We start from the raw sequence: 14173 nt of genomic DNA on the forward strand, positions 1-14173 counted from the left end.
ATCCCCTCAGGGTTCCAGAGCGGCGGCTGCAGTCTCGCTCCTGCCAGGGCCGCTTCCTGCCAGAGAGACTTGACTCTGAGCAGCCCGAGCTGCTGGAGGGCCCCTGCACGACCAGCCTGGAGGCTCCAGCTGGTTGTGTGAACTGGGGGAGGTTTCTCTGTTCCTTCCAAATCATCTGCTGTCGTCACGATGTGAGTTAGGAGCTTTTCCTCTAAAATAGAGAACGTTGGCTCCTGATTATGCCCTGGGATGGAGGAAGGCAGTGGCTGCAGCATTTCTGATAAATAATATCTCTTTAGACCACTATCTTGTTGCAAAAAGAGTACAAGAGGTTGAGTACAGATGGATTAAAGTTTAAAATAGCACAACCTCTGAGTGAGGTGTCCGGAGGGTCATTGCTCTTGTCTGAGGCATCTGGGCTTGATTCCGGGCTTGATTGCCACATGCCAGCTGTCGTGACCAGAGGCTGCTTACCTCCGGGCCTCCACCCCCTCGTCTACGGGGAAAAGTGGGGGAACACTGGTAGCGCCCGTCTTATAGGGGACGCTGTACAGATTATGTGAGATGAGTATCTAAAGAACTCGGCACTGGGCCTGGAGCGAATAATGTGCTCTGGAAGTGCTCACGATTATTATTAAGACTGTTATGGTTCCTAGTAGTGGATGGAATAAAAGCAATTTGAAAAATATTTGGAAAGCATTTTTATAACTCTGGGTTGATATGGCAGGGCTGGCATTTGGGGGCGTGATGGCGTCTCAATCCAATTCAACAAATAGGGCGTGTCACCGGTGTCCCTGTGTGGTGTGGTCCAGTTCACAGAACGGATGTGACCTTGGACAACTTCCTGATCTTGGTTTACACAGAGCTTTGGTTTCTTCGTCTTAGTGATAGATGATAATATCCACGTTTTGTGTGTGTATGTGTGGTGTGTGGTCTGTGTGCATGAGTATGTGGTGGGTCAGTGTGTGTAGTGGGGGGGGGTATGTGTGTTTGAGTGTGTGGGGTGTGTGTGATGTGTTTTTCTGTGTGTGTTTGTGTCAGGTGAGACGCCCATTATCACCACAGTTGACATCCTGGGCTAGGAGCCCTTCTAAGGGTAAACAGAAATTTTCTGTATGGATATTGATCTCCTGATGACCTGCATGTGCCAGGAGAATCCGCCCTCAGAGCTTAGCTTTTGTCTGGGGAGCTAAGGCAGATGTGACACGCAGCCTGAGGGCGTCTGAGACGAGCTGTAAGCACCACGGCCGGTCAGAGGGGTGCCCGCGGGCCAAGCAGGCCAGATTTCCTGCAGGAGCTGTGCCTGACGTGGGCTCTAAAGCAGTGGTTTTAGAACTTTTTTGCTTGCCTACCCTCTAAATGAACTTTTTGGGGAAAAAAGTCTCTTTCACCTCACACATTTTAACTTGACATCTGAAATGTTTCATTGTAAGTTTAAGTAGTTACAAAGGATATAATTTCTGCCATAATGTGAATATTGACCTTGTACAATAAAGTTACACTACTCTCTTAAATGTATCAAGTGGAAACTAACATAGCAATTTTTTATTTTGCCTTTTTATTTTCATGTACATATATATATTAGAATGCCCAGATCTTAAGTGTGCAGCTTGGTTCATTTCTACCAGTGTACCTACTGCCCAGATCGAGGTGTGGCATCTCTCCAGCATTCCAGAAGGTGTCTTTGTGCCCCCTCTCAGTCAACACTGCCCCTCGCCCCCCGCAAAGGTGACCATTTCTCTGACCTCCATCACCATAAACTAGTTTTGCACGCTGTCATTTGTTCTGGTTTCTTTCAGTCAACATAAGATCTCTGAGATTCAAGGCTGTCACCGCAGGTAGCAGTAGTTCCTCTTTTTCATTGTTGTATAATATTCCATTGAATAAATATCTCACATTTCAAAAAGCTTGTCTACTCTTAAGAGACACTTTGGGTTCTTTCTGATTTTTGGCTATAAAGCTACTAGGAGTATTTTTGTCTATATATTTTGGTGGACATAAACACTCATTTCTTTTGGGTATGTATTCATGAGCACAGTTGCTGAGTGATAGGGTAAATACTCTAACACATTGGTATCCATCGCCATCCACCAAAAATTGCCCGTGCAGTCAGAAATTTTACGTTGCTCCTGTCTTTCCTTCCTCAACACATACTTCCCTTCTACTTCTTTCACAGAATTTTCTCTTAATATATTTTTATGCTTGAAACTTTTTTATTGATTACTCTATCGTACTTCTTTTTACCCCAAATATACACATAAATTAAAATGGACATTTAAAAAATTTCCTCTCACCATAAAACTTGAAGTATCTTTCTTTTGGATTGATTTATCATTACAATGATCACATACACAATTCATCAAAATAACATCAATATTGGGTCTGGCCTGGTGGCATAGTGGTTAAGTTTATGCACTCTGCTTCAGGCACCAGTGTTCGCTGGTTCGGATTCTGGGTGCAGACCTACACACCGCTCATCAAGCCATGCTGTGCTAGCATCCCATGTAGAAGAACTAGAAGGACTCACAAGTAGGATATACAACTATGTACTGGGTCTTTGGGGAGAAAAAAAAAAATATTGGCAACACATGTTAGCTCAGGGCCAATCTTCCTCACCAAAAAAAATAAAAAAATAACATCAATATTTTACACATTTGATAAATAATTACTAAACATAATAAGTAAGATAGTGTGGGAAATGCTTCTCGTAGTGAGATGGATGGGGGTGTTGATGGCTGTCCTTTTCATACTTTGCAGTGCATAAGGACCATCCAGGGATCTTACTAAAATGCAGATTCTGATTCAGAAGGTGTGGGTTGGGACCTGAGGTTCTGCGTGTCTAATAAGCCTGCTGGCAGTGCTGATGCTGCTTGTGTATGGACCACACTTTGAATAGCAACGATTTATGTTCCCAAAGGAAGATTTGCTAACACCAAAATTCTAAATCGTCCATTTTTTTTGGCACCCAGATATCTTGACACTTTGGGGCACTGCACCATAATCAAATTCTAGATGAAGAAGTTGGTCTTCCTTCTGCGAAGAGGGAGAAGAAACGTGGAGAAGTGGGAGATGGGAAAGGAGAGCAGTGGTGCCGTCTAGACTGAAGCACATTCTCAGGCAGGGCAGGAAAGAGTGGGGATGCAAACAGGATCTCAGGCTGATTCCCTTATAACTCTTCCTGCCTGTGTACCCCGGGGAGGGCCTCGTGTACCCCAGGGTAGGGCTGTCCCCTTTCAAGACCGCTTCTCTGAAGGATGCTAAGATGGCGCTGGCCACCGCTGCAGACAGGGGCCCATTTATGCAGGCGGGATTGGACATCTCAAGGACTGGCTGGAATGGTCTGGAGGGTCCACTGCTGGTAAATCCTGAGAAAGTGAGTTCAGGGCCAGGGGCGGATGACCTTGAATCCATGCTAGGGCGTTGGGCTTAATACTCAGGCAGAGGTGGGTCTGGGGTGTTTTGAGCGGAGAGCTGTTGTGAGCAGGGTGCTTTGTGGGGACTCGTCTGTCGAGAAGCTCGTGGGCTGAGAAGGAGTTAACGCATGGGGACAGCAGCAGGGTCAACAGTGCCGGCTTGAAGTTGAGGTTGGCTGTGGTCTTTGGAAGTCGCCTGTGATTTATCACCACCTCCCAGCTCTGGAACTTTTGGCCTGGTTGCACAGACCTGGTTTGCTCAGTCAGTATTTCCTGAAGTGTGAGCGACGCTCCCCTAGGGCACCTGAGATGTTTATGCATGGAGCTCAAGTGGAGCACAGACACGGCCTCAAATAAGACAGAAACCCAGGAGCGACCGGTGTCGCTTCTCAGCCCTCTCTCGGCCCTGACTACACCTGGAGACAGTCTTTCTTTAACACCTTGCACGCTCCCATTTTCCTGTTGTTGACAGAGAGCGAGCAGCTGAGGCTTAGGGCCTTGGGTAAGCGATAGTCTCTAGATAGAATTTTACACAATTTTTGTGTGTGTTGAATTAATTTTCTATGTACCAGGATGGTCCTAGTTTCCCCCTTATTGTAGTGACATAAAACTGTTCATTTTAAGTAAGTTCATTTCGGTAAGAAAAGTGAGCCAATTTACTAGATCATATGGAAGAAATAATAGTGTTGGTGGCATGTGGATGTGGCAGAAATCATGGTGGTGACATGTAATGATTCAACTTTGGGAAACATTGGGTTAGACCATGTGGCAAAAACTAGCTGGTGCCAGATCGTGCTGCCAACGCCTGGAGAGGCCCTGGGCGGAGGGGGCTGCTGGAATTGCAGGTCGGCCCGGAGGCACTGGGCCAGCTGTGTGGTCCGCTGCTGTCCCCACCCCCAGCCTAACGCCTCGCTCATTGCCTCTGCCCGCAGAGATCCGCACGCAGCTGGCGGAGCAGTTCAAATGCCTGGAGCAGCAATCCGAGTCCCGGCTGCAGCTGCTGCAGGACCTGCAGGAGTTCTTCCGGCGGAAGGCCGAGATCGAGCTCGAGTACTCCCGCAGCCTGGAGAAGCTGGCCGAGCGCTTCTCCTCCAAGATCCGCAGCTCCCGGGAGCACCAGTTCAAGTGAGAAGGGGCCAGGGCTCCGGGCGCTGGGAGGCCGCGCTGGGGTGGGCGGGCGGCGGGCAGCAAAGCAGAAAGGAGGCGAGGACGCGCTGGAGGCAGATGGCCTGCGTGTGAGGCCCTGGGTCTGCAGGGTAACACCTCCCAGGCTCCATCTTCCCGAGTGTAACGGCGGAGAGCAGTCGTTCCTACGCATGAGGAGGCTGTAGGGAATGCTGGAGTCACCCAAGAAAAGCGCTTGTCACAGACAGTAAGCGCTCAATAAATTGTTGCTGCCATTATTATGCCGCCAAGCACCAGACACTGCTAGCCTCCATTTGGGCCAAGGTGACACCCGCCTCCTCTCAGGGCATCCTGGCCCTATCCGGTTCTCTTCTATCTGGGGGTCAGCGAACCCACTTCCGAATTCCTTCAGCACGGTGACCTCAGTGTTTCTTCTCCATAGAGCAGATGCTCAGAGCATTTCTCCTCCTTTCTCCCCTGGAGGACCGGTGCCGAGCTCTTTCCCGGCCTTATTTACTTATTACGAGGCACAAACCCTCCGCGTGCTAGTTTCTCGTATCTCAAGCCGTACGTTTGTGGCGGCTCGGTCCGTTGTGCTAAAATACACATAACATAAAATTTACCATCTTAACCAGTTTTAAGTGTACAGTTCAGTGGCATCAAGCACATTCACACTGTTGTGCAACCGTCAGCACCATCCATCTCCAGAACTCTTTTCATCTCCCAAAACTGAAACGCCGGAGCCGTTAAACACTAGCTCCCCAATCCCCCTCCCCCAGCCCTGACACCCCCATTCTACTTGCTGCCTCTGAATTTAAGCACTCTAGGGACCTCATGTAAGTGGAATCATACAGTATTTATTCTTTTGTGACTGGTTTATTTCCCTGAGCATAATGTCCTCAGAGTTCATCCATATTGTAGCATGGGACAGGATTTCCTTCCTTTTTATGGCTGAATAATATTCCATCGTAGGGATAGACCACATTTTGTTTATCCATTCATCCGTCGATGGACGCTTGGTTTGCTTCCACCTTACTCTCTAATTTTGCATTCTGCTTTGGCCAGGGAGCTCTCTTCCTTTAAACTCCCTTACACCTCTCCTGGTCTGTGCCACAGCACACTCACTTTTGTGCTTTCTTCTCTTGACATTTGGGGGTAAGAAATTGCTTTATTAAAGGGCAAAAATTTATTACCCCTCTGCAAACACCCTGCTTGTTTTTCTGCCCAATCTCATTGATTCAGACTTTCACTGCAGGAGGAGGCTTCGCTTAATCACTTCCTCCCGGGCACTGTCTAGGCTCTTTCACATACATAATCTCATTTTTCTGATATCTTTTTTGGGGAAAATTGGGATTTTTCAAATGACAAAAGTAAAATGCCCATTGTGTACAATTTATAAAGTACTTAAAAGTAGGAGGGAAAAAAAAACCCACTCAGAGTCCTGCCTGCCACCTAGAAGCCACCGGTGCTCACATTTTGGTGCCTTTTCTCGCCTGTCTTGATAACAACAGCAGTGACGATTTACTGAGCACAACTGAGCGCTTCCTTTGTGCCAGGTGGCTGTCATTACCTCATCTTTAAGTCGAGGACAGTGAAGACCTGAGGAATCTGCTCATGCAAACATGTCTGTGGATCAGTCACCGGACAGAGACAGATCTGAGCCTTCACTCTCGTTGTGCCTCCTGGGCCTGAGATAAGGAAGGGCCTGGGTGCAGCCCAAGGGCAGCCCCGGGATGTGGACACTTTCCTAAAGTCGCAGGCGCAGACACATGTGCGGAGGCCCACGCGACAGGCTGAGCTGTCACGCGGGCCATCCGGGGCTGGGAGGTCGGGCTGAGCCTCAGCTCCTGCCGTCTGCTTCCTCTGGGTTTGGAATCAGCTCCTTTCCCATTCTCAGTGTGAACGTGGGGAGACAGGGAAAGGCGGGGCACGGGCTACACAGGCGGCGGTCCCCTGTTCCCTCGCATCGCCTGTAATGAGCTCGGCCAGCCCCTCCCGGGTTCATTAACCAAGGCTACCAGACGGAACAGGAGCCCCAGCTGGCAGTCGGGCCAAGCTCGCTGCTCCACACACTATGAAAGTCTAATTAGGGTGTTGGCCCAGGCCGGTGCAGCTGGCGGGCCCTCTGCACCAAGCTAATGCATCGGCAGAGCCCCCAACGACCGTTGGAGGCAGGAGCCTCTAGGGGATGCCTGGACTTGCCCTTTGACCCCGGGGCCAACCAGTGCTGACCCCTGGCGGCCTCTTCTTTGGACCTCCATGCACAGGGTCTGTGCTGTGCTCTGGCTCCTTCGTCCGGGCTGTCCGGAGAAGGCTTGTCCTGCTGTCTTACAAATACTTCATTTAAGAGTGTTCGTCTGCCTGGTGGCCTCTCAGGGTCTTGAGGGCAGGGCCCAGGTCTTGTCATTTTCTTCTACTGCAGCGGGCCCAGTGCCGGGCAGAGATGGGTGTTTGAATGAGCAGGGGGAAGGGAGGGAGGGAGGGAGGGAGGGGATTTACTTGGTGTGTAAAGTCCGCTCTGGCTGAGAAATTTGGTTCAGAGAGGGACTTGATTTGCCCAAGACATCACAGCAAATTAGTGGCAGAACTGGGATGGGAACTGTCGTAGTCCCTTTGGGCTGCTGTAACAAAGCCCGGTAGACTGGATGGCTTGTAAACAAACCTGTTGCTCATGGTTCTGGAGGCTGGAAGTCGAGATCAGGGCACCAGCGTGCTTGGGTTCTATGAGAGCCACTGGCACTTTGCAGTTTGCTGAGTCTCACAGGCTGGGAACAGAGAGGGGAAGCAAGCTCTCTGCGACTCTGATAAGGGCACTCATCCCGTTCGTGAGGGCTCCACCGTGGTGACCTCACCCAATCCTAATGCCCTCCTCCCACCATCACACTGGGGGGAGGTTCAACATAGGACTTTTCGGGGGACACAAACATTCAGTCCACGTCAGGAACTCAAGTCTCTTGATTCTAAGTCCAGTGCTCCTCCTTTTGCTCCATGGGCCACGACGACTCTCTAAGGCCCCAGCTATTGCCTGCCCACCTAGGCAACTGAAAAATTGACAGCTGGCCAGGAGGTGCTGTGGCCAGGGCTGGACTCACCTGGGCTGAGTTCCATGTGGCCGGCAATTCAAAGAGGCTCAGATGACAGCCCTGAGGGTTTACCTGGGGCAAGTTGAACGTTTAGAGAAGAGTATCATCTTATGTTTCTTTTCTACCATCACATATTTTTATTCTAACACCTTTTTTCAAAGCGCTCTGACATATTTGCTCTCTCTTTTTTTTTTTTTTGAGGAAGATTAGCCCTGAGCTAACCACTGCCAATCCTCCTCTTTTTGCTGAGAAAGACTGGCCCTGAGCCAACACCCACGCCCATCTTCCTCTACCCCACATGTGGGACGCCTACCACAGCATGGCTTTTGCCAAGCGGTGCCATGTCCGCACCTGGGATCCGAACCGGCGAACCCCAGGCCGCAGAGAAGTGGAACGTGCGAACCTAACTGCTGCGCCACAGGGCCGGCCCCTCTTTGCTCTCTTATAATCCTGATGATAACCCAGAGACGCAGAGAGGGAGGCCGTGGTTTTATCTCAAGCCAACTGAGCACAGACAAGCTGCGTGGCTCATTTCACAAAGGACACACAGCGAGCTGTTGAGTGAGAAAACCCAGGGTTCCTGGCTTCCAGCTTGGGCTTCTCTCTCCCAGAAGCCACGTGGGTCATTCATTTATTTGAAATGCGTGTGTTGAGGACCTTATTTTCCTGGACGGTGCACCGTGCTGAAGACACAGGGATTAATGAGACAGTCCCTGCTCTCAGATACAGTCCCTTCTCTTGAGAGACGAGCACATGGCTTGGGGCTTGCCCGGAGTGGGTGTGGTTGGGGCAGACACCCAACCCTGTGGCCGTGCTCTTCGAACCCCGCCACCTGCTTGCTCCTCAGGCCTGGAAAGCTCCCTTGAGTCTGACCCGGTGCTTCCTCTGTGTGCCCCTGGTGTTCTGTCCTTGTCGATTTGCTTCTTCAGCTGGTGTTTATTGAGTACCAACCAGGGCCAGGCCCCGGTTCACAGTGGTGAATTAGGTCGACTTGGTTCCTGCCGTGGCGGAATTTACCATCTAGTGGAGGAGAGGAATGAAGAATCAAATATGAAAAAACAAGTAAAAGAAAGACAAATTGTTGGAAGTGATTGCTAGGGTGGAAACAAATATAATGCAAAGTGTTCAGGTTCTCTGTTCTACGTAACAGCAACACTCTGGATGTAATGGGTCTCGTGCTTTCATGGGTCAAGAATTTGGACAGGGCTCAGCTGGGAAGTTTTTCTGCTTTATGTGGCATCAACTGGAATCACTTGGTGCTATTCAGCTGGTGGCAGGGTTGGGCTGGAGGGTCCCAGGTGGCTTCCCCCATGTGCCTGGCGCTTCAGTGGGGATGGCTGGAAGGCTGGGCTCCCCTGGGCTGCCTCTCCCTCCATGAGGTGTCAGGGCCTCTCCACCTGGTGCGCCAGCCAGATGTGGGAGTGCAGACGCAGGAGCTCGGAGCTCAGAGAGAGCTATGGGGAAGCTCAGTCCTCTTCAAGGCCAGGCCTGGAACTGGCATGGCATCCCCCTCTCAGCGCGCTGGCTCAGCTGCAAGCGGACAGGAAATGAAGCCCTCCTCTCTTTGGGGAACCGAGAAAGGCTTTGCATCCTCTGTAATCCTCCACACTGAGCTAGAACGGCAGGCAGGGAGGGCTTCCGGAGGAAGTGGCGTTTAAGCTGAGACCCGGGGGATGAGAAGGAGCCACCCTTCGGGCAGTGGGAGGGGAAGAGAGGCCAGTAGGGCTGGAACTGGTGACTGAGGGCAGAGTGGGAAGCCACTGAGGCATGATAAGTGGGGAGGAGCATGATCTGATTTCTGTTTTTCAAAGAGCACCCTAGTTGGAGGGGACGAGAGACAAGTGGGGTGGGTGGGAACACGGCTCTGCAGGCAGGTGGTGATAATGGCCTGGGTGACGGCGGAGCAGATGATGAGTAGACCGTGGCGAGGAATCTTTCAGAGGCAGGATGGAGGAATCGAGGCTGTCTCCCCTTTCTGACTTGAGATGGGAATGAGGCAAAAGCTGCCACCTTGTGCTGTAATTGACTGTTTTCTTGTCTGTCCCCCTTTTGACAACTAGTCTATGGGCTCTGAGATGGCAGAGAGAGTGACTCATGACCTGTGGTCCCTAGCCCCTGGTGCCAGGTTTGGCATATGATTGGCACTCACTAAATGTTTGTTGAATGAATGAATGAAGGTCAAGTGGTAATTAGAGTTGCTCTGGGCTGGGGATGGTGGGAGGCAGCGACGGAGGCTGGTTGCCTTAGTAGCTTGGGGAGGCCATTTGGGCGAAGGGTCGCCCTCTCCTGTGCCTGGCACCCGGCACGGTGTTGCTGAGAGGACAGAGTGTGGACTTCACAATGCTCTCCTGACTGGGGAGTTGACACCACAGGAGGCTTGAGCTCTAGTTTACAAAGTGTGGTCCCGACCAGCAGCATGGGCATCACCTGGGGACTTGTCAGAAATGCAAAGCCCGGGGCCTCCCCCACACCTGCTGAGTGAGAAACTCTGGGGTGGGGCCCAGCAATCTGTGTTTTAACAAGCCCTCCAGGGGAATTCTGATGACCTGTCGCCCAGAATGATTTTCTAGATGATAAATTGTTTACAGCTCAATTTCAGGCCCCATTGGCCTTCCAGGCCCCTCCTCTTCCCCAGCGTAAAGTCCATGACCCACCGCCCTTTCCCAGCCAGGCTGACCTGAGCGTGGCTTCCTTCTAAGGGCCTGGAGCTGGGAGCCCTTCCTGAGCAGGAGTGTGGGATGGAGGGCTACACACAAGGGGCTTATAACCCGCTTCTTGGGGTAGGTGGACATCCTCCGGACAAGTTGGGTGGTTCCAGTTTTGCAATAAGTAAGCCGGTTGACTTCTTTCTGAAAGCTATTTGACCACAGAATTCTGCCTCCCCCATATGCTTATTAATATTTTCCTGAACTAGCCCTCATTGGGACCCAGTTTGAAAAGCTCTCTTCTAGGCAAACGCCAGATTCCCCTCTGGAATATTAGCCTGGCTTGCAAATCGTGTTCTGTCTGCGAGGCGACAGCCCGCTTCCATTCTGGCTCTGTCAGTTTTTGAAATCCCTGACCTTGCAGGGGATATACCTGATAAAAATGCTCTCCCCAGAAGGTTACGTGTTGGTTGCTGCTGTTTGGACAGCTGTGAAAAAAAGCACCAGGGAATTCTATTCTAAAGGTTTAAAACTGGGAAAGTCAGAACGTGGGAGGAGCTGGGAGGTGCTTGGCTGGGTAGTGAGTCCTGGTGAACTGTCTCTGCAAGGAGGTTTGGAGCATCTCAGCCTCACGGAGCAGTTGGGAGGGAGGATTCCGGTGAATAACTGACTGGATTGCCAAGAAAGGGCTTCTTTTTGTGGATAAAGCATCACAGACTTTTTTTTTTCACAGATGTAGATTTTCCTAAAAAGATGCTATAATTTAGACTTCGCCTTCCAGGTGAATCCTAAGCAGAGAAGCACTTTTGGAGCGGATACGTGAGCCTATCAATGTGCAGAGGATTCAGAAAGAAAAGGTTTGCTCAGAACGAGGAGGGGATAATGGGGAGGTCCTGCGGGGGGCTGCTGTCCCCATTCACAGTGGCTACTGTTACGGTGATGGGTGTCGCACCAGGAGTGGCTTTCCAGTAATGCTTTCTGGAGTTGACATTCTCCCAGTGACCCAGCTGACATGGCTCCCAGTGTGCCAGCCGGATCCTTGCTGGTCCCCCGGTGCCTGTGCTGTGCGGGTTGTTGGATCTTTCAGACACCCCCGCATCCACCTTACCGCGTGCCTGGCCCTCTGCTGGATACTTTACGTGCATCGTGTTAGTCAGCCTTCATGGTCAACATTGTGACCTTTGAGGCAGCTACTATCTCCATCTTCCTAGTTGTAAACTTCGAGGTTTTGAGCAATTAATCTGTCCAGAGGGACACAGCCAGAGCAGTTAAGCAGCAGAGCTAGCATCCTCATCTTGGTTAACTGGCTCCGCAATGCAAAACTGCGTCTAGCTGCATGGTTTTGGGTGTGTCCCCCACCTCTCTGGGCTTGTTTAATGTTTCCTGAGGGTCACCCATCAGTGCAGACCGCACCCTCCTTGTGTGGGCAGCAGGGGTTCCCTCCTCACCTGCTGGTCAGCTCCTGCTCATCCACCAGGGCCAGCTCGGGGTTCGCCTCCTCTGTGAAGCCCCTGCTGTTGATCCCAGGCCCACAGTCAGCTGCTCCTCCTCTGACCTTCCACGGTGATCTGTGTCGCTCTCATGGGGCTCAGGTCAGATTATCAAGGAATGATCCAGTCCGCATGTCTGGTTCTCCCACTTCAGTCTGCCAGCTGCCTGAAGGCAAGGGGCAATTCTAGTCTTTTTCTCTCTGTCTCTGTCTCATTCTCTCCCTGCCTGTCTCTGATACATAATAGGAGCTCTATCAAGGGTTTTTGAGTGAATAACTGAAAAGACAGGATACTACCAAATGCTTTCTTCAGATACATGAAGGACATAGACTTATTTTGTGTGGCTGCAGAAGGAGAGAAGTGAGGGCCAAGGGTAGCATTTGCAGAGAAGCAGACTTCAACTCAACCTTAAGAACCTTCTAGTAGCTAGAGCTGCCCAGCAAGGAAACGGCTGCTTTGGGAGGCGTGAGTTCCCGCTCTGTGGAGGTGGGTATGCATTTTAGGGGCTCATTTCTGTAATGTGATGGATGGTCAGAGCAGGTCAATGTTCCTCAAAATGAGGGAACCGTCACTGATAACCCGTGAACCATGAATATTGAATTTTCTTTCCAGTTCTCTTTCAATCTTTGCAGTTGCCTCGAGGGGACAATCTCGGGGTGGTGCAGTGTGTTGCTAAGGCCTCTCTAATCTCCCTTTTAACACACAGACAGCAGGCCTGGGCATCAGCGTCTGCCGAGGGTTGAATGATACTCATTGCTTTTCCTTGAACTTACTTTTTCAGTTCCCTTCTGTTAGGGCAAGTGATGCTGGTGTTTTAATTTTTTTTTTTTTTAACTAAGATTAGGGAAGTCTTCTGCAAATAAATAAATTCCACTCATTTGTGGAAGATAAACAAACACAAGAATGAGGAGAACAGATTGGTGGTTATCAGAGGGGAGGAGAGCAAAAGGGGTAAAGGGGCACATAAAGGAGATGGATAAAATCTAGACTATTGGTGGTGAACTAAAATATAATAATGGTCACCTGAAATGTACACAGTGTGATAAACCAATATGACCTCAATAAAATAATTTAAAAAACAATTTCATTTACGTAAAAAAAGACAGTCAAGAGGGAGGGATGAAGTAGGCTGGTCTGCAGGGATGGCAAAGATCCCGAAGCCGACATGGGACCCCCGAGCGCCCCTTCCAGCTCCTCCTGGAAAGTGAGCGTCTTTCACGGCCCCCTCTCCGTCCTGCACCTTCCTGTTTGCTTTGCTGGGAAGGATTTTAAGGCAGAGGCTGAGCCTAGAGAGTGGGCTCCCTGATGGCCACAGCCCCTTTTTCTCCTTCCAGTTCTTCCTTCTGGCCCTTTCCCGGATCCCACGCCAGGTTTCCTGGAATCCTCAGAGACTATAATCAGCGACTTCCAAAGTACCCAGGACATGATTTATTTATGTCTGATATGCTTAATATACGTATATGCATGCATATCATTTAAATTTTACTCTAAAAATGAAAAATGGATGTTGTAATATAGGAGATTTTAATAAGCAGTAATATGCAGGGGTTGTTTTTGACTCGATTCTATTAGGCAAATAGGATAATAATGACCTTTGACGATTATATAGTACTTTACACTTTGCAAGGGCAGCCCCAGTCTTTAGCTGCTTAAATCTTCCCACGAATACTTGTGGGGCTGGAGGGGGTCAAGGAAGGTGTCATTGTCTCTACCTGACAGGTGAGGGACCTGAAGGCCAGCCAGGGGGAGCCCTGGCTTAGGATCCACAGCCAATTGGTGAAAGAACTGGCCAGTGGAGCCGTGGGTCCCTTCCTCTGCCTAGCACTGCACACATCACGTGGTGCACCCATTTTACAGATGGATAAACGGAGGCAAAGGGGCTTGCAGGTAAAGAGAGGATGAGATGGGCCAGGCATTGCCTAATGAGGCAGGGACTTTCGTTCTGGTCCCAAGAACACGTTACAAATGTATTATAAAAGATTATTATAAATGATAATAAAGCAAGCGCCACTGTGAGGTCAGTGTTATCAACGCCATTTTACAGATGAGGCAAAAAAGCTTTAACTGACTTCCCAAGGTCACCCAGCTGGTGAAGGGCAGAACTGGTGCTTGAACCCCTGCCTTTGGCTCCACAGCGCGCCAGCATGCGTGAGCGGAACCTGCTGCAGCCGGCTGACCCCGTGCACGGAGTCCTTCCCCTTAGGAATTACTCTGCCTCCACGCCGGAATCAGCCAGAGGCAGCTTCTAAGTCAGTGAACTGCCACTGGGTCCCCCTGCCCTGAAGCCTCACGCCCTCCGTCTGCCCCCAGGTGGCTCCAAGGCAAAGCCCCACGTCAAACTCCTCCCTTCACCCAGACAGCTGCTCAGCTTCCCAACTGGCCTTCCTGCCCCGGCGATCACATCACTGGCCCGCTTC

At 50.6% G+C, this 14173-nt stretch overlaps 1 protein-coding gene across 12 annotated transcripts in view; it reads left to right on the forward strand.

The window, feature by feature from the left end:
* Positions 1-14173, forward strand: part of SRGAP3 (SLIT-ROBO Rho GTPase activating protein 3) — a 246090-nt gene that overhangs the window by 107570 nt on the left and 124347 nt on the right. For all 12 annotated transcript variants that reach the window (XR_011496353.1, XR_011496354.1, XR_011496355.1 and 9 more), the window contains exon 2: positions 4346-4538. Coding sequence is in view for 9 of the 12 variants with exons in the window: in XM_070492686.1 (XP_070348787.1) it covers positions 4346-4538 (193 nt within the window). In the remaining 3 variants the exon portion in view is untranslated. The remainder of the gene's footprint in view (positions 1-4345; positions 4539-14173) is intronic.

This window comes from Equus asinus, chromosome 21, assembly GCF_041296235.1.
Source record: "Equus asinus isolate D_3611 breed Donkey chromosome 21, EquAss-T2T_v2, whole genome shotgun sequence".
Lineage (NCBI taxonomy): Eukaryota > Metazoa > Chordata > Mammalia > Perissodactyla > Equidae > Equus > Equus asinus.